The 26,536-nt window shown below is 36.8% G+C and overlaps 1 protein-coding gene and 2 non-coding genes across 3 annotated transcripts; 1 reads left to right on the forward strand and 2 right to left on the reverse strand.

Moving 5' to 3' along the window:
- Nucleotides 1-7,192: 7,192 nt before the first annotated feature.
- LOC104218668 (APO protein 2, chloroplastic) lies at nt 7,193-11,484 on the forward strand. Its single transcript, XM_009769209.2, has 4 exons — nt 7,193-7,285; nt 8,165-8,301; nt 9,645-9,991; nt 10,484-11,484. Exons 2-4 carry the CDS (start codon nt 8,167-8,169, stop codon nt 11,310-11,312), a joined length of 1,311 nt encoding a protein of 436 aa, XP_009767511.1. The 5' UTR covers nt 7,193-7,285; nt 8,165-8,166; the 3' UTR covers nt 11,313-11,484.
- A 2,226-nt stretch (nt 11,485-13,710) lies between these two features.
- TRNAE-CUC (transfer RNA glutamic acid (anticodon CUC)) lies at nt 13,711-13,783 on the reverse strand. The gene has a single exon. It is a non-coding gene; the product is annotated as a tRNA-Glu (tRNA).
- A 563-nt stretch (nt 13,784-14,346) lies between these two features.
- On the reverse strand, nt 14,347-14,419 carry TRNAE-CUC (transfer RNA glutamic acid (anticodon CUC)). The gene has a single exon. It is a non-coding gene; the product is annotated as a tRNA-Glu (tRNA).
- Nucleotides 14,420-26,536: the final 12,117 nt, after the last annotated feature.

Here is a 26,536-nt window from a genome sequence, read left to right on the forward strand (position 1 = left end):
CTGCTCTGGGCTGAGCCCTGCCCCTACCTCGGCCTCTAGCATGGCCTCGGCCTTGTCCTCTGCCCCTCGTAGGAGCTACCACTAGGGCTCGGGCTGCTGATCGGTGGATGAAGAAGCATATGTTCTCGCCATCTCCGAAAGAACAGAGTAGAAGTTCAATTAGTATTGAGAAGTCAAATCGCACGACAGAGAAGCATAGATGTGAAGTTATTCCTAAACTCTGTAGCCTCTGGGGGATAAGCACAAACGTCTCTTTACCGATCCCTCAGACTCTACCTAGCTTGTTCGTGAATTGTGAGACCTAAGCAACCTAGAGCTCTGATACTAACTTGTCACGACCCGGATTTCCCACCCCCGGGAGTCGTGATGGCACCTACTCGTGAAACTATTAAGGTTCTACACATTACATTCAACCCAAACGGTTATAAACAGAAACTAAAGTTAAGCAGATTGATAAATGCGGAAGAGTTATAACATGATCAAATAATCCAATACAAGTCCACCCATGGATCTGGTGTCACAAATTCATGAACATCTACGAGTTACTGCAAATACTGGTCTGAAAAGAAAGTACAATCGTTCTCGGAAAGAAAAGAGACAGTAGAAAAGCTAAACAGGGAAGGGGGACTTTAGGCTCTGTGGACGCCAGCAGATCTACCTTGGTCTCCCTGGACTGAAAGCAGCTACCTCAGCTACTCACCGGGTCCGGTACCAAAATCTGCACAAAATAGTGCAGAGTGTAGTATCAGTACAACCAACCCCATGTACTGAGTAAGTGTCGAGCCTAACCTCAGCGAAGTAGTGACGAAGCTAGGACACGACGATCAAATAAACATGTGCAGTTAAATCATATACAGACAAAATCGAAATAACAGGACTCGACAGAATAAGGTGGGAAGGGGACATGCTGCGGAGAATAATAGATTCTAATAATAAACCAATAAAGAAGCATTAATAATGAAGCATAATAAACATCATATCTAAATCAATAAAATAATGAAACCGAAACATGTGCACGACATCACCCTTCGTGCTTTTACTCTCATCTTTACCATATGAAACAAAAGAAACGGCACGGCATCACCCCTCGTGTATTACCTCACATAATCATGGCATGGCATCATCCTTCGTGCATTATTCCTCACAATATCAGCACGGCATCACCCTTCGTGCATTAACTCTCAAATTATGGCACTGCATCACCCTTCGTGCATTATCACTCATAATATCGACACGACATCACCCTTCGTGCATTACACTCACTCACAATATCATGCATGGCATCATCCTTCGCATTTTACACTCTTCCTCACCCAAACAATAGAATCAATACGTCCCGACAAGGGAATTAACAATATCAACAATAACATTCCGACAAGGGATTCAGCTATAACCAATCTTGTTTTCAACAATTACTTTACAAAATGAAACTTAACTTGAGCTAATACTCAAAAATAGCCAATTACCAAGAAACTCCATAATCTTTGTTCAACATTAATAATCATCAATTTGAGCATGATCGATACATAATAGAGTCACAACAATCATGATATAAGACCCACGGGCATGCTTGAAACCAAAATATAGATACTCATCACCCCACCTATATGTCGTACTCGATACTAACACATAGCAAATAGACCATAACTCCTAGTCCCTCAAGCTAAGGTTAGGCCAAGCACTTACCTCGATTCCACGGACAAGATTAAGCCTCAACTACCGTTTTACCTCTCAGTTCCACTTCCAATACGCTTGTATCTAGTCACAATTTACTTAAAAATATTAATAAATGCTAAAAAAATAATTCTAATGCATGAAAATAGATTTCCCATTGTTTTCCCCAAAAAATCAAAAATTGACCCCGGACCCGCTTGGTCAAAATTCGAGGTTCGAACCAAGACCCGATCACCCATTCACTCACGAACTCAAATATGTAATTAATTTTGAAATCGGACCTCAAATTGAGGTCCGAACCCCCAAAAATTTAAAAATCCTAACTTCTACCCAAAACCACCCAATTTTCCATGAAAAACCCTAGATTTTGAAGTGAAATCATGTAAAAAGATGTTATAGATTGAAGAAAATAAGTTAGAAATCGTTTACCTATGATTTGGGGAAGAACTCTCTTCAAGAAAATCGCCTATGGGATGTTTAGGTTTGAAAAAGTTGTAAAATGAAGAAGAATCCCATCAAAATCCCACTTAACAGGTCTCAGATGTCGCAATTGCGACCAGGGGTTCGCAATTGCGAACCCTGAGAATTTCTGAGAACTTCGCATTTGCGAAGAAATTGTCGACTGCGACAGCTGGGGACTTACTGAGGACTTCGCATTTGCGAAGAAATGCGAGCAAGCTGGCCAGGGCATATTTCGCAACTGCGATCAGCCCCTTGCAATTACCACGCTGACAGACTTCGCAATTGCGACCCCTGATCTCGCAATTTCAGAGGCCAATACTAGATCTGCAATCTGCAACAGTTTTTCCTAAGTCCAAATTCACTCCACGACCTATCCAAAACTCACCCGAGCCCTCGGGGCTCCAAACCAAACATGCACGCAAGTCTAGAAATATCATACGGACTTACTCGTGCGATCAAATCATCAAAATAACATCAAAAACTACGAATTTAACATCAAATTCATGAAATTCCTCAAGAACATTGAAACTTCCATTTTCTCAACTAAAGGTCTGATTTATACCAAATCAACTCCGATCCTTACCAAATTTCATAGATTAGACTTAAACATTATTTTAAACCTGTATCGTGCTCCGGAACCAAAATACGGGTCTGATACCATCAAGAAAATGCATCATTTCATTTCAAAAAGCCTTTATATTTTCCTGTAGATAATTTTCTTTAAAAATTCTTTTCTCGGGCTTGGGACCTCGGAATTCGTTTTCGGACATATGTCTAAGTCCCATATTTTACTATGGACCCTACGGGACCGTCGAACACGGGTCCGGGAGGTCAAAATTAATTTTTTCTTAAATTTCACATAAAAGCTTTCCGGAAACGCGTCCGGACTGCACACACAAATCGAGGTGAGACAAAAAGAGGTTTTCAAGACCTCAGAACATAGTTTTGACTTCTATAACAAGAGATGACCTTTCGGGTCATCACTGTTATACATTTGGTCATCCAGATAAAATAATTACATTCGCTAGTAAAATATATATAATATATTAATATATAAAAAAAATATATTTTTCCTGCTATTTCTATCATATAGAAGAGAGAAGAGGAGGTTGACCATGGGCATAATGGTCATTTTAAATATATTAGTGCATTGCTTGTATGTATACTAGGCTCAAAAGTTTGGTTGTGAGTTTTTAATAACAGGAAAAACCAAAACTAACGTGCCCATAAGCTATTAAATTCTTTAGGTGGACCCCACTTTCCATTCAACCTTCACTATCTTCATTAAATGCATTACTTGATTGTTATTATTATTTTTTCAATAAGTACTTTTAACATACATTTAAAAGTAAACAAGATTTCATAAAAAAATAATTAGTGATAATGTATGTAGATTTACATTCAAATGTTATTATATCATTATTAATTAATATCATTTTATACAAAGTTCTCATTAAATTGCAATTTCAATTGAATACTTCATAAAATTCAAAACAAAATTATTTAAGAATAAAATATAATTTCAAGCCTCCTTTTTTGTTATAGAATATAAAAAATTTGTTCAAATTGTATAATAAGTATCCCCTCTCTAAAATATGAGTTGAGAATATCTGAAGTAAAAATTAAGACAATTAATTTGTGAAATTTTTTTCTTTTAAAAATTGTTATATATTAGGAAGTATGAGAAGTGTCGTCATACAGGACTATACTTCTCTCTCTATGATCGAAGTTAGTTCAGTACATACTCTATTCAATAAGAATTCAACATTATATAAATTTCAAAATACATAAATATACAATTAATTATTTTTAAAATAGTCTCAACAAATACTACTATTGTGATGAAAATTGCATTATACCTTAAATAGTATCTCAATCATGTCAAATGAAACTAGAAAAAAACTGCAATATTTCAATTTACGGTCAATTTGATTAGTATTTATAGTGATCGAGATATTAATTTATTTATAATATTATGTCATTCAACTAGAACAAAATAAAAATTTTCTTGTTAAAATTCTTAATAATTAAAAATCACGATTATTATTTGAAAGAACCAAAAAATACATTTTCATCAACTATTTGGGAATAATATTAATATTTATTATTATTTAAATTTTGATTAGTACAAAAAGAAAAAAATAATACATTAACACACTAAAAATACTAAAAGAATAAAACTATATATCATTCAATTTAAAAAATGAGAAAAATACATGACGACTTATTTTTCAACTGACTTTTTAATTACTATTTAATAATAATTAATTTAAGGCTTAGTGATGCAAAAAAAAATTAAAATAAAAAAGGCCCTATGTAGAAATAATTTAAATTCTACTTGAATTATTATCTAATCACTGTATAATAAAGCATTAAACTCGACAAGTGTTTCAAAGTGATCGGTATAGTAATATGATTTCAGAAAAATTAAAATGCCCATAATGCAAAAGATAAATAACAATATATGTAATCGTGGTTCTATACGTTATTATACAAAAGCCTATTATCTTTCTTCTTTCCCTAAAGGCTTAGAAAATGTGTAATTAACAATAGATCAAGAAATATTAAAAGGATGAAAACAAGAAGAAAAAGAGGAAGAAGAAGAAGAAGAAAAAGTAACAATTGGGCCTGTTACATCATCTAGTTATTTTTAGAAGTGGCTATACTGTGTTGTTTTTATAAAAATTGCACGGGGCGCCCTATTTGGTCGCCCACATTTAACATATACCCATTTTGTAAAAAAAAAAATTTAACTTGTACCCACTTTTTAAACAACTTCAGCCTCTTTTCTCCTCCTCCTTCTCCTCCTTCGGTTTCTTCTTCTTCTTCTGGTGCTGCTATGAAACTTCAGTTCATGGGATGATTGTCATAAGTATGTTTATCAGATTATTTAAAAATAAATTATAAATAATTACGTAAGTTAGTGGATAATAATTTGTGAATATTTAAACGCACGGGAAGTTTAAGGTCACACTTAGTGATTCTTTTTATGATAATTCTGTTCTTTTCATGTTTATTGTTTTCAAAATTTATGATTTAGATACTGTTGGAAATCTGATTATTTATCTAGTATGTTAGAAAGCTTTTTCAAAAACTTCAGTTTATATAGTGCTGAAGTTTTTACAAATGAACTAAATAACTTTAGCATCTTCTGCTGAAGTTTTTGAAAAAACTTTATGACAAAACTAATGAATCCAGGACAAAAAAACTTCAGCTTATTTAGTACTGAAATTTTTATAAATGAACTAAATAACTTCAGCATCTTCTGCTGAAGTTTTTAAAAAAGCTTAATGACAAAACTAATGAATCCAGGACAAAAAATTCTCAGCTTATTTAGTGCTTAAGTTTTTATAAATGAACTAAATAACTTCAGTATCTTCTGCTGAAGTTTTTGAAAAAGCTTAATGACAAAACTAATGAATCTAGGACAAAAAAACTTTAGCTTATTTAGTGCTGAAATTCAACTACTATACTTAAGTTCAGCAATTACAAACAAAAATTTCAGCAAATAGAGAACAAAACTTCAGCTACTATGCTTAAGTTCAGTAATTACAAACAAAAACTTCAGCAAAATAGGGAACAAAACTTCAGCTACTATACTTAAGTTCAGCAATTACAAACAAAAACTTCAGCACACTTGGTACAACAATTTTTGCTACTTCAGGCCCGTCTACTAGAATGCTGAAGTTTTGCGTGATTGCCTTTGCTACTTCAGCATACTTCAGCCCCGTATGCTTAAGTTACGCGAAAAAGTGGGTACGCTTGCAATTTTTTTGTAAAGCCGACACAAGATAAAACGTGACCCAAAAAGCGGGTATAGATGCAAATGCCCCGTTATTTTTGTAAAAATTGCACGGGACGCCTTATTTGGTCGCCCCCATTTAACCCATACCCATTTTTTAAATTTTTTTAATTTGTACCCACTTTTTAAACAACTTCAGTCCTCCTTCTCCTCTTTCGTTTTCTTCCTCTTCTTCTTCTTCTTTTTTTTTTTAGGTTGTGTGCTGTATTTGAAGGAAAGGAAAAAGGGAGAAATATTGGCATGAGCTGTCACAGTAAAGAGTTATGTCGGCTCCATGTCAAAGAAGAAGAGATACACATTACACTCATAGCTACTGTTGCTATTACAACTTGGCCCCCTGCTTTATATGATTAAGTGCACTCTTGAGTGTTCCGAATTCTTTTTTATAAGTATTATTTTATGTTATTGTTTTGTTTATTGGGTTTCGATTTTCTTAATGAGTTTTACTTTTCTTTTGCTTTTTCTTTCTGCTAGATATGTGAACTGAATTAGAAGATTTGACCACTGACAGACTTGGATCGTAACATTGGACTGGGACTTGCACCTTCTGTGTTCAGTAGAAGCTAGTTCTTTCATGTAAGATGGAATTGTGAAACAAATAGGGGGACAAGAGCAAATCAGAAAAACTTCGCCAGTTACAAAATAAAAACTCCAGCTTTATTCATAATCAAGAAAGACGGGATCTAAAGACACGCATTTTCATCCTTTATGATTATGAAAAAGGAATGGATAGAGAGGAAGGCTCCAGGGTTTGTTTCTCCAAACTGGACGGAAGCCCTGAGATCTTTTAAAGGGCAGGGAGAGACTTCAGAAAGGGAAAGCACATGCACATCGTCGTCCATCAACCTACAAAAAGAAAGAGCACGTCCGAAGTTCGCCAGTTACAAAACAAAACTTCAGTTACAAAACAAAAACTTCGCCATTTACAAAACAAAAACTTCAGCTCTAGAGCTGAACTTCAGGCCCGTCTACTAGAATGTTGAAATTTTGCATGATTGTCTTTTGCTATTTTAACCCCCTATGCTGAAGTTATGCGAAAAAGCAGGTACGTTTGTAATTTTTTTTTGCAAAGCGGACACAAGTTAAAACGTGACAGGTATAGATACAAATGACCCGTTGTTTTTCCTTCTCCATACAAACAGCCCAAAAACTCGGCCCTTAAACAGCCCATCTAAGGGGCCCATTAAGCTATTGGACGTAATTATTTCAGGCCCAAAACTGAACGTTATCTGGTAATAGTAATTTGTATTACTTGGTTTTGCTGCTGCTTCTTCTTCTCAAAAGCTCCACAGGATTTTTGGCTCCATCTTTTCGTGCCAAATGAAATCTTCACCTAAGTGATTTAAGGTAATATCCAAACTTTTCCGTAATGCTATTAGAATTTTTTCTGATTTTATTTTCTTTTGCCATATTTAGCTTTTTGTAACGCCATTTTTAGCTATAATTTAATTGGTATAACTATCTTCGGCTGCTTTTCGGACGTTTGGATAAATTTAGTTCATTTTTTTTTTCTGTTCTTGATTGAACTTTCAGTTTAGCTTGAAATAAAAGTTCATTTTGTGTATTAAAATGGGGAATATGTTGAATACTATTAGATTTCTGGTTCATAAATTATACTAATGAAATTAAATGACTACTGTGATGAATGCACCGATTATAATTTCCCTTTTTCTAATGTTAAAATATCTTGAATGAGATTATGACCAGTGTTGTCAAAGGTGAAAAGGGCAAAAAAACTCTGAAGTTCATTGGGGCTTTAAGCGCAAAGCTAAAATAAAGCGTGGGCTTTAATTAAGAAAGGCACAAATGGAGAAAATATACAAATATGTATATGTAGTACAAGAGTAATAATTATAAGCAAGAATAAAAAATACACAGACAAGGCAATTGAACTTTTTTTGTGATAAAGTGAAATATTTAGTGTGCCTTTTCAAGATTACGCTTATTGACAAGGAAAAATATGCCTTAGAGAACGACATTGAAGCTCCCGCTAAGCGAGGCAAAGCGCTCAAGTTTTGTGTCTCGCTTCAGGGCTTAAGCGCGCCTTTTGATAATACTGATTGTGACTAATATTTTTGCTCAATTTGATGCCTTTTTTTCCCCCTTAAGAGTTGTTTCTTTTATGTTTGCTGGACAGTTCTCTCTAATTGGTGCTATCTATTCCACATTTGATTTTATTATCTATACAAGTGTAAGGTGTGAGCCTAACTAGTTCTCTTAATGCAGGAATGGATTGTGGCTGCCTACACTCCCAACTCAGTACCACAGTTTTAGTGTATAGCAAAGGGAGAATTCAACCACCTAAAGTCAGAATTTTGAGATGCAATCCCCAGCATAATCTAAGTTCACTTGATTCTTTGAAGGTTTGCAGATTCTATCTTGCACTAGTTTGCTTGGTATAAACTATATTTTTCATATTATATCTGCTGAATAGATATTGATGGTTAATGTAGCTGACACCAGCTAGCTTAGGATTGAGGTATAGTTGTTGTTATTATTATATTCGATGTTGATGAACTGCTTGTTCTCCTTGTGGCAATGTTTTGTTTGGTATGTACTCTAATGTGATGTCCTGACAAGCAGAGTGGGAACTGGGAACACTGTTTTTTTGGAAAGACTACTCAGCAATACATACGTTTGTTCTATGATAAGTCTTTTACTTCTAGGCTCCAACCTTCTTTGAAGGAAGGGAGGCATAGAAAAGTCCTCCTAAAATGTAACATGAGTAGGTGTAGTAAAATAGAATGTTATACCTTTCTTTTGTAGGCAATATGCAATGAGGTTGTAATCCGGCCGTGGAGCTCCTCTATGTACTGTGGTTAATATCTGTATAGTTGAGGGATTACCACATTGTCCATGTCTAACTTCATTCTCCCTACAAAAATGAGCTTTCCTCTATTTTGTCTAGTTCATTCTGATAACCACACTATTTTATCCTATTATATTTTCTTTAGTTCAAACTACCTTTAGTAGTTGTTTGGCACCGTGATTGCAACTTTGTCTGTGAGACGTATCTGTTAATGCTGACAAAGTCTTGTACTTCCTCCGCTTCATAAAAAAGGGTCGTGTACTCCCTGCGTTTCATCTTATATGGTGGTGTTTGATTGGGCATGGAGTTTAAGAAAAAGTCAAAGACTTTTGCAACATACCAAAAGTACCTTAGAAAAAAGGAGGAGCAGAGTAATTATTGATTAAGTACTTTTTTTTTTATCAAAGGAGCAAAGTAATTATCACACCTTATTCTTTTGGTTCGAGATCGTTCAAGCTAGAAACGGTTTTCTTTTTATTTCAGAACAGCCATTAAATACCTTCTTATGTTCATAATTTTATGATTTAACAGTAATAGGGACAGTGTGGTGACCAAAAGATTTGGCTACGAATCCATAATGGTGTGTAGTGACAAATGTTGTTGTCAAAGAGCATCCTTCGTAAACATTGTCAATTAGCTTTTATTGGTTTTTCCATCTGTGCCTAAGCTTTCATGTGACTCTACTAGGTGATTTGATACATGGATCCCTCACTTGGATCCTTTCCTTTTCTCTGATAAAACTAGCCTGTTAGTGGGTATCATTGCCTTAGTTACGTCAAACCACGGATCTTTGCTTCTGCAATTATTGGAGCGACAGGATTTGCTTATGAGTTGAATTTACTCCATCCATTTCTTACTTATTTTTGAAATAAAACTATCGTCTGAATCTGCTTGCAGCAAAGTTGCAGTGGGGTGGCAGTTAAATTGAAGTTTAGAAGTCCATCAGAGAAGTTACATCCTGTCCAAGCCGCTGGTATTCGATGCGATCAACCGCAAAATGCAGATTTGCCTCGTTACTATTCGAGGAAGGAGAAGAAGCCCTTCCCAATACCTATTGTGGAGCTACGGAGAGCTGCGAGGGAGAGAATGAAAAATCGACTACCTAAAAGACGTGTGCCTCCACCAAAAATCGGATTGGTCATCAAAGGCCTAGTTCCTCTTGCATACAATGTGTTTAATGCACGGATAACAGTGATTAACAATCTCAAGCGGCTCTTGAAAGTGGTACCTGTTAATGGTTGCAAGTAATTTTCTTCCTGATCCACTTATTAGTATAAGATTAGTGTTTCAAAAGGCACTGCGCCTCAAAGCAACTCTTTCCATTGCCCTAAGCTTTATTTAAAAAGGGGAGGGAGGGGGGGGGGAACCCAGTGCACAGAGCATCCCGCGTTCACGTAGGGTTCGGGGAAGGGCCACACTCCCAAGGGGTGTGATGTAGGCAGCCTACCCTGACACAAGCATCAGTGGCTGATTCCACGGCTCGAACCCGTGAGGCCGTGACCTATAGGTCACACGGAGACAACTTGACCCGTGCCCTAAGCTTTATAAGCAAACTGCAAATTGTTGCACTTGACTCCTGCATTTTGTTCCTTTTTGCATAGGCAAATGCTACTTTAGCTCTTAACTTGAGTGTCATGATCTTTATTACTAAGAGATGTTTTTAAGTTTTACTGCATAGTTATGTCTCCGTCGAAATCCTTAACGTTTTGAATTTACATGTTGTGCCAATTCTGCAGGTGGTGTAACGAAATCCATGTGGGACCTGTTGGGCATCCTTTCAAGTCATGTAGAGGATCACAAGCTTCAAAACGCAAAGGACATCATGAGTGGGGAAAGGCAGTTCTTGAAGACATAATGGTGCCACTTGAATCCTACCATTTATATGATCGCCTAGGGAAACGAATTTCACATGAGGAGAGATTTTCTATCCCTCGAATCCCTGCAGTAGTGGAGCTTTGTATCCAAGCAGGTGTTGATATGCCTGAATATCCAACCAAGAGGAGAAGAAAACCAATCATATGGACCGGAAAAAATGAATTCGTTGATGCAGATGAAAGTGATTTGCCTGATCCCGAACCAGAATCTCCAATGCCTCCAATTTTAACCGAGATACCAGATGCAGAGGTAGAACCACCGTCGAGTGCAGAAGAAACGGTGTTGCTCGCTGAAGAAACACTCGAAGCGTGGGAAAGAATGAGAGTAGGAGCAAATAGGCTGATGAAGATGTATCCGGTGAGAGTTTGCGGATACTGTCCGGAGGTACATGTTGGTCCAAGCGGACACAAAGCACAAAACTGTGGAGCTCATAAGCACCAACAACGAAACGGGCAACACGGTTGGCAGACAGCAGTGCTAGATGATCTAATACCACCGAGATATGTGTGGCACGTTCCCGATGTAAATCAACCATTGCAACGAGAGCTTCGGAGCTTCTATGGACAAGCTCCTGCAGTGGTGGAAATATGTGTACAGGCTGGTGCTGAAGTCCCGGAGCAATACAAGCCAACTATGAGGTTTGATGTGGGGATTCCTAGCAGTATCAAAGAAGCAGAAATGGTTGTTTAGAACTGGTAATGGTTTCATTTCTTTGCTCTTCCCAATTGTAAAGAATGACTTGTAAAAGTGTGAAATTGATCGAACTATAACAATTACTTGCTAAGGTCTTGCTGTATAATTCATTGACAGAGCTAGCTGGAGCAATTTTCGCAGCCATTATATAATATATTTTTTTTTCTTATGTCGTGTCACTTCACAAGGTAGGGATAAGGTCTACATACACACTACCCTCCCCAGATCCCACTTGTGGGATTACATTGGGTTGTTCTTGTTATGTCGTGTCAATGGTTGGCTTCTTGCAGAGGAAATAATGGATGAGGCACGGCTAAATTATAAGGTGAAAATAGCACTGGCTTGCTAATTTTCGGACTGGTAATAAAAAAATAGCAAGCGTTTGTAAAATTATTGAAAAATAGTTACTATTTTATGCGGAGATAAAATCTTGACAAAAATACCCTAGCTGAAATACGTAAAGTTTGGTGGATTTTGGAGCTCATGCATGTAAACTTCTAGTATACTATGTTTAACTCCAACACATTATGAGATTCCAGCACATTATGATAAAATTTGCCGAGGGTCTTTCGGAAACGCCCTCTCTACTCCCTCGGGGTAGGGGTGCGTACACATTACCCTCCCCAGACCCCACTAGTGTAATTTTACTGGATTATTGTTGTTATTGTTGTTGTTGTCGTTGTATGCTGGAATCTCATATATAAGAAATTTGACTCCAATATATTATGTTGGAATTTTTTCAGATTTTTAAGAATATTTTTATCCAGATTTTATCTTTACATGAAAAATAGCTAAATTTTGGTGTCTTTTGAAATTGTGGTTATTTCTCAATTATCAATTGTTGCTAGAATGTTCACTTTCTTATAGAATTAAGAGAAAATTTTAGAAACCACTATGTTTTAGTGATTATTAGCTTGTCATAGCTATCATTTACTAAATTACTTCCTATAACTATGTTTTCAGTTGTTATAGATTGTATTCGATGTATTTTTGCAACTACATTCATGAATACAGAAGCAAAACTCGGCGGAAAACAGGGAGTCCAGCTAAGCAGAGAATGTATTCGAATGTATTCGCGAGTTGTATTCGTGAATACAGTAATGAATTCGACCGTATTCGCGAGCTGTATTCGTGAATACAGTAACAAAATTTGCGAAAAAAAAGGTTTTCAGCTGTTTAAAAACGGTAAGTAAATCAATTAACACGATAGACTCCTAATATAACTCAACAAACTCAATTATAACACGCATAATTTATATTTCCAGTATAGAAAAGATTTTCAACCGAAAAACACCCCAAAAACAGAGCAATCTTCAGAGATTCAATACATCCTTTCTTTTTTTAGTGGTATCTTTACTAAAATATTTTTTAGTGGTATCTTTACACATAGATTTATATATTGAAATTATCTAATTACATTGAATACAGTTAAATACATAAAAATACATTGAATACATGAAGTATAGCAGGTCATCTATAGTGTAAAAACATATGAATACATACTGCAGATACATTTGAATACATATATACATCTGAATACATAAATTATATTAATTAAAAAAACATATGAATACATTCTACAATACATTGAATACATGCTGTCGAATACAATGAAATACATATAATACAACGACGTATTAAAATACAATGAAAAAAAGGTAGACTCATCCCAAACTCCGTCCCCAATCCACATATATTCAAACCGCCGATCACCAAAAAGTAGTTCATCCGGCTCCGACACCAGAGCTAGAGCAGGAGGTGCTACCCAAACCCACGGCTCCGTTGGTGCCATGTGGCTCTTCCCGGTTAGAGAACGACGATCCCGAGAGAGGGAAAAAGAGAAGAAAGAGGAAAGAGAAAGTAGGAGAGAGGGAGCACAATAATCCGATTGATTTAGCAGAATAATCCGATTGGCTCTTCCCGGTCAGAGAACGGCATCCTCTTGACGGAAGCACAATAATCCGATTTATTTAGCACCGTTAGGGTCCGAAATGAGCACGAATTCATTGTTAGAATTGCTAACAGTGTATACAGATGTTCCAATTAGTGTCTTGGCCACATAGTCTGAGCTCAAACTGGCGCTTTTAGGGACCTTACTTTGACGCTGCGACACAGAAGCGAATGGAAGAGATAGAGGATAAGAATGCGATGCCGGCGATATTCAAGGAGGACAAAGATAGAAAAATAATACACAACATATTAATGGTTTGAAAGTGACCATAAATAAATATTTTGCTATAAAAATTAAAAGGTAGCTATAAGAGATAATTTTTTAAAAATATATTTATTTATAATAAATAATGTATCAATATTTGCTATAGGAGGTAAAATTTCCTAGAATTAATACTCTAAATACCCCAAAAAAAGGGCCAAAATAGGTAAAAGAAAAAAGAAATTCCGTTGCCGGGACTTGAACCCGGGTCTCTCGGGTGAGAGCCGAGTATACTAACCACCTAGACTACAACGGATTGTTGTTCACAATAACCACAATATATCTCAAATACTCATTTATCTAGTAATCCAGCTATTTTTCTAGCTGAAAAAGTGTTTGGGGAATAATCACTTTTCAGTTGGGTGTCTTGGGAGCCACTGCAGTTGTTTTCCTCTCCTCTACTGTTTTGGCCGGTGTCCTTAACGCGGTAAGAGTACCAGTCACGAGCATTGCTGCTGTTATATTGTTGCATGATCCTATGAGTGGTTTCAAGATTCTGTCTTTGATTATTACATTCTGGGGATTTGGCTCTTATATTTACGGCAGCTATAGCCCTGCGAAAAAGGATGCCCTGCAAACTATTTCTTAGTTTTCGTGTTTTTTTCCATTATTTCATCCTTCTCACCATTGATAGGATTGGAGATCACAAAGTGTATGTATATGTTTGACTGGCTAAATTATACATATTTGCTGCTTAGTTGAATAGAACAACTAATACTGCAATTGCAGGGTGTGCACTTTCTCATTGCATATTACTTAGAACTGAAAAACAAAAAGGAAAAGAAAAAGGCCTACAAAATAGGTAAATGAAAAAGGAAATTCCATTGCCGGGACTTGAACCCGGGTCTCTCGGGTGAGAGCCGAGTATCCTAACCACCTAGACTACAACGGAAGTGTCATTCTAATGATTCAAATATTTAATAGCTATAAAAGTAGCAATTAGATGTTTTACTTTTGAGTGAATGTACAGTAGGACTGAAGGTTCAAAGTTCAAACAGATTAAATTGCAATAGAACCTTTTATAAGGCAACAAAACATACATCTTCCCTTTCCTTCCAGTGGTAGTACCGTATTTTAGTATTTCCATATGCTTAAAATTCTATTATTACATCTAGTATTTCCATTTACACAATTATTACTATTGAAAGGGTTCTCGAGAGATTCAATATGCAAACGTGCAAGCCTGTAAGTACACCATTAGCTCCTCATTTTAAACTTTCAGAGTCACAAATGCCTCAGTCCGAGGATGAGGTGGAGCATATGTCAAAGATTCCTTATGCCAGTGCAGTTGGTAGTATTATGTATGCTATGGTATGCACACGTCCAGATATTGCTCAATCTGTAAGTGTGGTAAGTAGATACATGTCCAACCCAGGAAAGAGGCATTGGGAAGCTGTCAAGTGGATATTGAGATATCTCAAAGGAGCTTCTGGTGTTGGTCTTACCTTTCGAAAAAGTGGTACAGGTATTTCAATTCTCGGTTATGTGGATTCTGACTATGCAGGAGATCTTGACAGAAGAAGGTCCACAACTGGATACATCTTTACCCTCGTTGGCAGTGCCGTCAGTTGGAAGTCGACTTTGCAGTCGATTGTCGCTTTGTCTACGACAGAAGCAGAATACATGGCAGCAGCGGAGGCGGTAAAGGAAGCTATCTGGTTGAAAAGTTTAGTAGCGGAATTGAGTTTGGTTCAGCTGGAATCAACTCTTAGATGTGATAGTCAGAGTGCTATTCATCTAATGAAAAATCAGAGATTTCATGAGCGCACTAAACACATTGATGTCAGATTTCATTTTATTCGAGATGTTATTGATGAGGGAACTATCAAGGTCGTGAAGGTTATCACAGACGATAATGCTGCAGACATGTTGACCAAGATAGTCCCGCTCGCTAAGTTTGCACACTGCAAGGACTTGGCGGGGGTGTGCATCAACTGATGCAACTCCGAAGAGAACAGTTGCTAGGTGGAGGTGGTATGTTCAACAATGGTTTGATTCTTCTTGTTTCTTACAACGGGGTTGCCCAGTAAGCTTAGAAGTTTTGGCCAGAGTTGTTCACACGCTCGAAACGCAAACCAAGGTGGAGATTGAAAATGTTGGTTTATGTTTAGTTAACAATGGCATGCTGAAAATGTTGGTTTATGTTTAGTCAACAATGGCATGCCAATTGGAAGAGTTGGTGGAAAGAGTTGGTGTGGATGCTAGGAGGAAGCTTCCTCCTTTGATGTCACCCATGACATCAAGAGGAGGTAGTTTGATGTCACCAATGACATCAAGAGGAGGTCTTTACCTCTATAAATAGATGCACTCCTTCATTTGTAGAAACCATCCCAAAAATAATACAACACATTGTAGTGAGTAGAGAGTTAAGAGAGAATTTCTCTTAAGTGTAATTGGGAACTCTCCTCTTCCTTTGTTAATATTAAAAAGGCAACTGTTCTCTGGTGGACGTAGGATTATTTTGATCCGAACCACGTTAAATCTTGTGTTCTTTCTTTTAAATTTCCGCTAACAATTGGTATCAGAGCAACATGATTCTTTAACTATCCAAGGAGGAAGAACAAGCAAAGATGAGTTCCATGAAGTTTGAAATTGATAGATTCAGTGGACGCAACAACTTCAATATCTGGAAGATCCAGATGATGGCATTACTACGGAGGGAAGGTTCAATCCATGCTATTGACGGAAAGTATCCTAAGGATATATCATCTCCCGACAAGAAGAAGATTGAAGGAGATGCATTGAGTGCAATCCAACTATCCCTTGCACCTAACGTGCTTTGTGAAGTGAGTGTAAGCACGTGATTTTGTCCTATGAAAGAATTACTCCCAAAAATTCAAAATAAAACGATTTTCCTTGGTGTGCAATTTTGAGAATTTTTGTGACATTTTGGATAATTATTTGTATTTGTCTGTGCATGTTTATTTGTTAAATTAATAAAAAATACAAAAATATGTCGCATTTTGCATGTAGGATTTAATTCTACAATTGTTAGTAACTAAGTTTGTTTTACAAAAATTAAAAATTACAAAAAACACGCATCTTTTGCATTTTTAGCATTTAATGTCCAAATTGTACAATTTCATGCTTAATTATTACTTAATTATGTGTTAATTGTTATTGGGAGTTAATTTGCGCTTTTATAACTTAATTTAGTTCTATATAATAATTTAAGAATTTTTAGAATTTAGTTTTAGAAAAAATAAATGAAGAAAAGAGAGCAAAAATATAAAGAAAATCGGAATTGGGCTCTTCTTCAAATTCAAGCCACAGGCCCAAAAAATACCCAACCTTCCCCATGACCTGGTCCACTTCAAACCGGGTCGACCCAGTCTGCCCCATAACCCAAATACCCAACACCCCATCTCCCTATCTTACATTGCACAAAAACAAAGCAAGAAAACCCTAAAAAACTCATCCGCCCCCTCTCTCTTTCCCTCTTCTTCTCCAAAACTCTCCAAGCCCCTCCAATGGCTGCCCAGCCTCCATCGTCTTCTCTTTCATGCCCAAACGACCCCTTGCTGCTTCGTCCAGCTTCCCCCCACGTCGAACCTCCATAGCCACACCAAACGACCCCGCTGTTTCTGCCTTCATCTTCTTCGTCAAGCTCGAGCTTGAGCTCGACACCTATGGCTGCTGCTGCGTCTTCTTCAGCTACCTCTAGCTGCCTCGACTACTTCTGCTTCACCTCGACGATGGCAGCAATGAGACTCAAGCTCGGGACGTAGCAGTAGGCACCAAATACCCTACTGTCCCGTTGCTGCGTCTCCTGCTACGTCCAAACAGACCTCGCTGTTTCTGCCTTCATCTTCTTCGTCAAGCTCGAGCTTGAGCTCGACACCCATGGATGTTGCTGCGTCTTCTTCTCAACCCCATCGCCACTACTTTATCTTCTTCAGTCGACCACCAGCGTCCATCGTCAAACGACCACCCCCGTTGCTGCCTTGGCCCGTCCAGCGGCTGCTTCTGCTGCGTTGTTGTTGCCACGACGAGCAGCTGTTTTAAAACCAAATCGCAGTTGCTTCACTTTTGTTTTCATCGCCCTCAGTCCAAAACCAAACCGAGACCTCACCATTTCGTTTATTCGAGCTTTGGTCGAGGTCGTCGTTTGTTGTTTTGAGTTCATCAAGGTTAAAAGGAAGGTGGGTTTGTCGTTGAATTCAAGATCCGTTAGGTCGTTGGCAGTCTTGGTGTGACAATCGTTTCCAGACAGATTTGTTTTCATCCAAGTTCTTCGTTGTTTCGATCCGGTTAGTGGGTTTGAGTTTCATTTTTGTCCGTGTTTTGTTTTGATATTCTCGAATCTAAAATCGGTAAATGTTGGATTCTTGTTTTGTTCGTGTTCATCGTTCTGTTAATTTTTCAGTTTGTTTCATGTGTTTTATGTATTTTTTCAGAAATTGTTAATGTTGTTAGATTCAAGTTGAAATTCATAATTATTTCTTCTTCGGTTTGTTTTTATTTGTTTAAAAGAATTTAGTTGTAATATGAAAATATGTTGGTTTAATCATTTGGATCCGTCATGTTGTTTAATATAGATTTAATGCATGTTCATTCTGTGTTTGAAGTTCGTTTTTAATCCAGTAATTTAATGTGAGTTTGTTTTGGTTTTTGATTTGTTGATTTAGTTTGAATCATGTATTTTTGTTGTTGATATTGTTGTCTTTTTGCTCATTCATTTTGGTCTAAGTTAACCAGGATTGGTTCCCAATATGGTTAACTTATTCCCATTAATTTGAAGCTGTATGATTCAATCTGTGTTCATGAGATTTGTTGTTGAATTTGTTTAGAAATTGGTCATATTTGCTGTATTTTGGTTGAGATCGATTAGGTGAATTGGTTATAGCTGAGGGGATAGTTTGGTAAATTGCAGTACGTTCAGGGGTAAAATGGTAATTTCAATAAGGTCGGAGGGGTATTTTTGGAATTAAACATTTGAACAATTGTTTAATATAATGGGGGACAAGACATAATGTAGTGGGGTGGGAATAATGTAATTATTTATGTTAAGCATGGGGGACAAGATGTAATGAGGTGGGATTGATATATTTATTTAATGTAGTGGGGGACAAAACATGTGGGCATGGGGGACAAGGGTTTAAAATAAAGAAAACATTAAGCAGTGGGGACAAAGCATGCAATTGGGGGAATATTTAGGGTTGGGGATTCAAGACAAGAGTCTTGTTATAAATAGAATCATTTGACACATTTTAAAGACTAGACTTGAATATTAGACTTGAACTTGAAAGACTTACTTAGAGAGAGAGGAATACATTCTGAAAATCTGAAGAGAGTGTGATAGAGTTTAAAAAGAGAAAACAAAGACAAAGTGAGAAACGAGTTTAGTTTCGGGTTTTAATACACGCGTGAGTTGTTGCTGTTTAGTTTGTTTACATACTTTTGAGTTTGTTCTATTGAGTTGTTCGGTTTTCTTCAAAGTTTTCTGGGCCTTGAATCTGGGTCGAATTGCTGCTGGGTTGCTGTTGTTGCTGTGTATTTACACTACTGTTGCTTCTACTGATCTTCATCTTCTTTCCTTGCTTTCCAAATACCAGGTACACAAACTGATACACTGGTTCATCTTGTAAGTCACTCGAAGCATGAATGCAAAAAATGAGAAAGATTTGAAGTTGTAGTTTAATGTAGTCTTTTCCTTCTTTTACTGTCTGTATATAGAACATTATATCCGTTGTCCATGTAAACTCTTTAAACGACTCACTTTCGAAACTTGACTATAATAACTCGAAAGTATGTAAATAAAGTAGGACCTTTTCTTCATTTATTTTAGAAAACGAAAAATAGAAAATGTAGTCATGCTAAGATTATCCTTTTTAAAAATAATGAGACGAGCCTCGCCAAATAAAAAATGCAAATTGAGGGGCCCTTAATAATTGGTCATAATAAATATTAGAATTTGGGATGGATTGTTTAGTGAATTTCACTGTCTTCCCCAAAGATAATAACGCGTTAGACTCTTTAGACGCGATTGAATTAAATTACATTCTTAAACTCGGGTGCACATTTATGTGACCCAAATCCAAATCTCAGCGGAGTCGAAATGTGTCTCTAATCACGGGTACATTGATTGTGACGTGGTTCGAGATGCGTGTCCATGACGTTGCAAATTCCTTTTTAAAAAAATAAGAATGAGATGAGCCTCGCCGAATAAAAATACAAAATTGCGGGGCCCTCGGTAAATATTTGCTTTAAAATTGCTTAGACTTCGGGATGGGCCGTTTAACAAATTTTCCGGCCTTACCCAAAATAATGATACGCTAGTCGCTTAGGCGCGTATTTAATAATGTTATCTTCTTAAACTCGGGTGCACATTTATGTGACCCAAATCCAAATCTCAACACAGTTGAAATAAGCCAACAACTACGGGTGCATTGATGTGACGTGGTTCGAGATGTGTTTCCACGATGTTGCAATTCTTGATAAAAATAATAATAGTGATAAAAGCGGTTAAAAGTTAAAATTCGCACATATGTTCAATATGTATTAAATCAGATAACCAAGCCGAATATGACAGTTGAGCGACCGTGCTAGAACCACGGAACTCGGGAATGCCTAACACCTTCTCCCGGGTTAACAGAATTCCTTATCCGGATTTCTGGTTCGCAGACTGTAATACCGAGTCATTCTTTTCCTCGATTCGGGATTAAATTGGTGACTTGGGACACCCTAAATCTCCCAAGTGGCGACTCTGAAACAAATAAAAATCCCGTTACGATTGTCCTTTAATTGGAAAAACTCCTTCACCCCTCGCGGGGACGTAAAAAGGAGGTGTGACAGCTCTGGCGACTCTGCTGGGGACTTAACCTAGAACGTTTTGTTCAGGGTTCAGAATTCGAGCTTAGATAAATTGTTATATTTGGTTTTATCTGATTTTGTTACATGATATATGCCTAATGTGCTAAATGATGCTTTCACCGCTTTGATATTATATGAATTGTATATAAAGTGTGCCGAAACCCTTCTCTTCTTACCTCCGGGGAGAAGCTCGCTGGTCGAGACTCCCTATTCTATTAGTGTCAATACCTGAAATAAGAAAGAGGCCGGACAAGTTACAAAGCCGGACGATCCCGCGGGTCCCCGGTACGTAGCCCCCTTCTCGACTCGAGTTGTCCGCTCGGGTACACAGTCTAGAACAAATACCCAGGTTATGAACTTAGAATAACTCAGCTTCATGCCAGATCCCTAGTAGGAACGTTTGTTTGCATCACGTGCATTTGACTTTGGAGGCTCAACACAGGGGTTGAGTCTGTCTAGGACAGGTGTACCAAAAAATGAAAATGACCATCCTGATGCATCTTACTTGCTGCTACTTGCGCATTTATTTGATTCGGACTTGTGTGTTGACCGACTTTTGAATATTAGGAATATTGTTGAAATTGAAAAAAAAAATAGCGGTTAGGGAATTGATTGTTTATTTTTGAAAAACCCCAATGCCCAAATACTGTCAAAACTCTGCCGAAATTCTGAGAAAATGAAAAAATGTCTTATTAGTTTGTTTATTAAAAGCAAAGGAAAAATAGAAAAAAAGAGTCGTTGTTCTCTCTTGTTTTTCAAAAAAAGAAATAAAAAAAAAAATAGAAAAGGAAAATAGTTTATCTTGCCATGAAAATAAAAATGAAAAAGAGTCTTGTTTTTAAAATGGTTTTTTATTTATTTATTTGCTTATGAAAATGCCAAAAATAAAAATAAAGAGAGTCGTGCGTTGAACGTGATTTTATTATTTGCTGCAATATATATATATATATATATATATATATATATATATATATATATATATATATCCAAAAAGTTTTTCTTTATTTCCAAAAAAATATATATATCTTTATTTGTTGCAAAAAGTATTTGTCTTGCCAAAAAGTCTAGAAAAGTTTTTTAGACCCCCAATTTTCAAAACAAAATCCAAAAATATTTTCCATTATTGATTTCTTTAGAAAGTCTTTTTAATTATTTTTTAAAAAAAAATAAAAAAATAAAATAAAATAAAATAAAATAAAATAAAATAAAATAAAATAAAAATATTTTCTTTTAATTTCTTCCAAAAAAATCCGAAAATATTTTCATTCGTCTTTCAAAATTGAAAAGAAAATCCAAAATTCAAAAATATTTTTTGTAAGCATATCTTTCATTGAAAGTAAAATTCCAAAAAATATTCTCTTTCCGCTTTAGAAGTTTTTCTTTCGAAAATTCAAAAAAAAATCTTTCGAAATTTTAAAATCTTTTTCTCCTTTGCAAAATGCTTCCTTTCTTCTTTATAAGTCTTTCCTTCAAAAAAATAAAATAATAAAGAAAAAAAAAGAGTTAATTTATTTACTTTATTCATGTTCCCGAACTACGCGAGTTTGATTCTCACCGGATGTGAGATACGTAGGCAACCCTCATCGGGTCCAACCTCCCCTTTTGCTAAAATAGCCAAAAACAAATAAATAAACAAAAAAAACATATCAAAATTTTAATTTTGTCATAAATAAGTCGGGTGATGTCCAACCTCCCCTTTTGCAAAAAATTGCAAAATATATATATATATATATATATATATATATATATATATATATATATATATATATATATATATATATATATATATATATGTGTGTCAAAATTTCAAAAGAGTCATAAATAAATCGGGTGATGCTGTTTTGTCAAAAATAGCCGAATGTTCCCGAAAGGGACGCCGGAGGGCTGACTTTGTATAAACAGCCACCTTGGGTCATTTTTTTTAGGATTTGGGTCCAGTTGATCCACACAGCCTTAAAAATTTTCGTCCCCGAGGTGCTGAAGGGCCGTGTTTGCAATACCAGGTTTTATTGTAATTTGAAAAAAAACAAAGAGTCAGCGGTCAGGTGAATACCGTTTGAATTTTTAGTCAAAATAAGCCGAGCCAACTTCGGCCGCGTCTTAAACCGTTTTTGCCGAAATAGCCTTAGAGTATCTTTCAGTTGTCGAAAGGCTATTTTCGTAAAAGAACGGACAAGTTTGTAAAGTGTCATAAAATAATCTTCCCCGAACTCAAAATTCACGTGAAATTTGGAAGGGGCCACATTTGCAAAAATAACCATTTGGTTGCATTTGTCAAACGGAAAAAGGGAGCTGGCCTTTTTTTTTTGAGTTTGTAAATCTTTTGATTAGAATATGTGGGTTGTTTGATTTTCGAGTTTGTAGGTCATCTTTAAACCTTTGAAACCCAGTTTGTTACCTTTCATTTTGTCCGAACTACGCAAGGTCTGATTCATGCGGGGTCATGATACGTAGGCAATCTCCATAAGATTCGACCACAACGAAAAAAAGAGAAAAGAAAAATTGAAAAAAAAATCGAAAAAAATGAAAAACAATCGAAAAAAAGAAAGAAAAATGAAAAAAAAAAAGAAAAAAGGGAAAAGATGTTGTTAATAATGAGGACTGACTGAGTCCATTCTAACCTGTTTTGTTTTGAATCACAAAGAAAGAAGGTGGTTGGTTTGTGGTAATACAAGATCCAGAAGCACACTTTGCGGGGATCAGACTTGATGACAGAAGCACTAGAGTCCTATTGGGAATTTGTTGACTAAGGTTGATGATATTGAAGTTGGTAATGGTCTGGGCAATACTGATGTGAAGCTCAGTGGCTAAGATGCCAGTTTTGATAAAGTGGGAGGACGCTCCGTTCCTTGGTCAGCAAGAGAGAAGCTTGTGGTGGCTTATTTTGTTGTCATTTCTGTTGTCCGAATTATTCTTAGGATTGTAATACGGATGTTGTCTTGTGTCAAACCTTCTTATCTTTCCATTTTTGTCATAGCGGTTTGTTTAAGTTTTGTCCAGGTTGTTTTAGGATTTTATTCTGGTTTGTTTGTTTTGTTATTCAAACCATTTCACCGGTAGTCTAATGCAAAATCCGGTCTTTTATTATTTCCAGTCATCTTTTTGTTTAGTCCTTTTATCATTTTTGTTCAGCGCTGATTCTAGTGACATGACATGCGCACGCAATTTGGGCCTAATCTTAAAAGTTAATCATAAAACCCCGGAAAGGTGATCAGAACATTTAAAGGAAATAAGGACGGTTTGAGATTATTCGGAGCTCGAGTCATACGGAACTAGGGCAAGTGAAACACAAAGAAACCCGTTAAAAGCAAGATTCGCCTTTCATGATAATGAGAGTGAGAGTGTCGTCCAACAGTGCTTTAGAAATGACAAATGAAAAAGTAAATGTGTGAATATAATTGTCAAGTCCAGCACCATCAGAAGAGGCTACAAATCTTTGTTTGATTGTGTTGTTTGCATTGGCATGTTTTGAAGACTGGAATGACGAAGGCATTTTGTTCTGCTACCTAAACACTTTATCCTTTGTTACCCCTTTTTGAGCCTTATTTATTTTTCTTTCGTACCCCTCGTTCGGAATCAGTAGCAACGACTAGAAAACACAAGCATAGTAGGTAAACAAAAGAAAGAAAAAAATAAAGAAAAGAAAACAACAAAACGAGAAAAGAGAAAGGAGAAATGAGAAAAAGAAAGAAAAGAAAAGAAAATAATAGGTAAAAAAAAAGGAATTGGGAACTACGTTTGACCTGATTCCTCAAAGAGGATACGTAGGTGCTTCACGACTCGGTCATAGGGTGCATAATGTGCATAGTATGCATAGTGTAAAATAATATAACAAAAATAAAAATCCCCAAGCTAGACTCTGGGGCAAGAGTTGCGCTTGTTGTAAGCAAATATGGTTCCGAAGGTTGTAACTGTGAACCCCAAATTTATTTTGTGTTTTAGCCTTTAATACCCTTTCTTTCTAGCCCTATCCAAAACCCCACATTACGGTCCAAAGAAAGACCTTTTGACCAATCCTCGAAAGATGCCAAGTCATATAAACGGAAGTCGGGGATAGCACCCCAATTCCCAACAGAGAAAAGGATCATGGATTAGACATGAATTGATAGCCGAAAAGAATCCCCAGCAGAAAGAGTCATATCGGCAACCCCAAATCCCCAGCTGGAAAGTGATACAAATGAGAGAGTCTTATCGGTGAAAATCTTTACGAACACCATAAGGCGATGAAAGCTGAGAGAAAACCAAAATAAGAAAGGCTTGATAGTGAAAACCCTTCGGGCACTACAAGTCGAATAAGATTGAGAATCAGATGGGGAATCGCCAAGGGAAAATCTTGAAAGACGACTGACGACAGAGGATAGGCCACATGTGCATGTCATGATTATTAGAGTCGGTATCTACGTTTGATAGGCTTTTATTTATAGTTTCTCTTGTTAAAGAGTCATCTTTTTACTTTGTCTTTTATTCAGTTCCCTTTTTGTTTATCTTTCTCCTTTCGTAGAAAAATTCCCCAGTAGAGTCTATTTGGTCAGAACAAGTGAGAAATGACTTCAAAATCCGCCATCAGCTTTCCAAGTATGCAAGACCAGATCCGATTAGAACATCCAAATGGTCTAAATCAAGAAAGAACAACGCGGAGAGCAATGTGCATGATTTGGGAAATTCATATGAGACTAAAAGGTCGGGGGAAATGCCAAGTTTCACTTGCTATACCGCAAAAGAAGAGGGATATCCCCAACAGAAAAGGTTGCTTTCAGCGACACGGATAAACAGAGATTGGGAGTGTTATCCCTAGCAGATCATCTCAATGAACATGCATGATCTTCAAGTTACATCAGTTGTCATGAAAATGCGTGAGGTCAGATAATGAGACTGGGGAAAATTTTCGTTCATTTCGAAAATTTTCGAGGAGTCCAACACAAGTTTGGTGAAAATCGGTATCCTCAGCGATTTTTCGGGGAAAGGAAAAACGAGTTTTAAGGGAGGTAGTCTTCGAAGGAAGAAGCTAGCAAAACAAAGAAAAAAAAATAATAAAAAATAATAATAATAAAATAAAATAAAAAATCAGTTTTGCAAAAGGAAACAGTTTGCAGAGGAATGAAACATCCTACTTAAAAGGAAGTAGTTTTGGAAGGAGTAAGATAACATATTTTACTCAGCAGAGTTATCCTCAGCAGTGTTATCCCGAGCAGATCATCGAGATGTAGAAGCATACTCGATGGAGTTTCGACCAAGTTTCAAGAGGGTCGGACAACCCAGAGTGGGGAAGGAAGGTAAGTAAATAATTCCCCAACAGTGTTATCCCCAGCAAGTATTCGAGGTAAGACATTTTCAAGTCTTAAGGATATTTTGGGTTCATCCGCCCTCGAATAGGATATTTTGGGTTCATCCGCCCTCGAATAGGATATTTTGGGTTCATCCGCCCTCGAATAGGATATTTTGGGTTCATCCGCCCTCGAATAGGATATTTTGGGTTCATCCGCCCTCGAATAGGATATGTTGGGTTCATCCGCCCTCAAATAGGATATGTTGGGTTCATCCGCCCTCAAATAGGATATGTTGGGTTCATCCGCCCTCAAATAGGATATGTTGGGTTCATCCGCCCTCAAATAGGATATGTTGGGTTCATCCGCCCTCAAATAGTATATGTTGGGTTCATCCGCCCTTGAATAGGATATTTTGGGTTCATCCGCCCTCGAATAGGATATGTTGGGTTCATCTGCCCTTGAATAGGATATTTTTGGGTTCATCCGCCCTCGAATAGGATATTTTCGGGTCATCCGCCCTCGAATAGGATATTTTCGGGTCATCCGCCCTCGAATAGGATATTTCGAGTTCATCCGCCCTCGAATAGGATATTTCGGGTTCATCCGCCCTCGAATAGGATATTTTGGGTTCATCCGCCCTCGAATAGGATATGTTGGGTTCATCCGCCCTCGAATAGGATATTTCAGGTTCATCCGCCCTCGAATAGGATATTTCGGGTTCATCCGCCCTCAAATAGGATATGTTGGGTTCATCCGCCCTCAAATAGGATATGTTGGGTTCATCCGCCCTCAAATAGGATATGTTGGGTTCATCCGCCCTCAAATAGGATATGTTGGGTTCATCCGCCCTCAAATAGGATTTTTCAAAGTTGTTGTTGAAGACAGGCACCCACCTGTATAACGAGAGGAATACTTTTCAGTCTTTACAT

This window comes from Nicotiana sylvestris, chromosome 11, assembly GCF_000393655.2.
Source record: "Nicotiana sylvestris chromosome 11, ASM39365v2, whole genome shotgun sequence".
Lineage (NCBI taxonomy): Eukaryota > Viridiplantae > Streptophyta > Magnoliopsida > Solanales > Solanaceae > Nicotiana > Nicotiana sylvestris.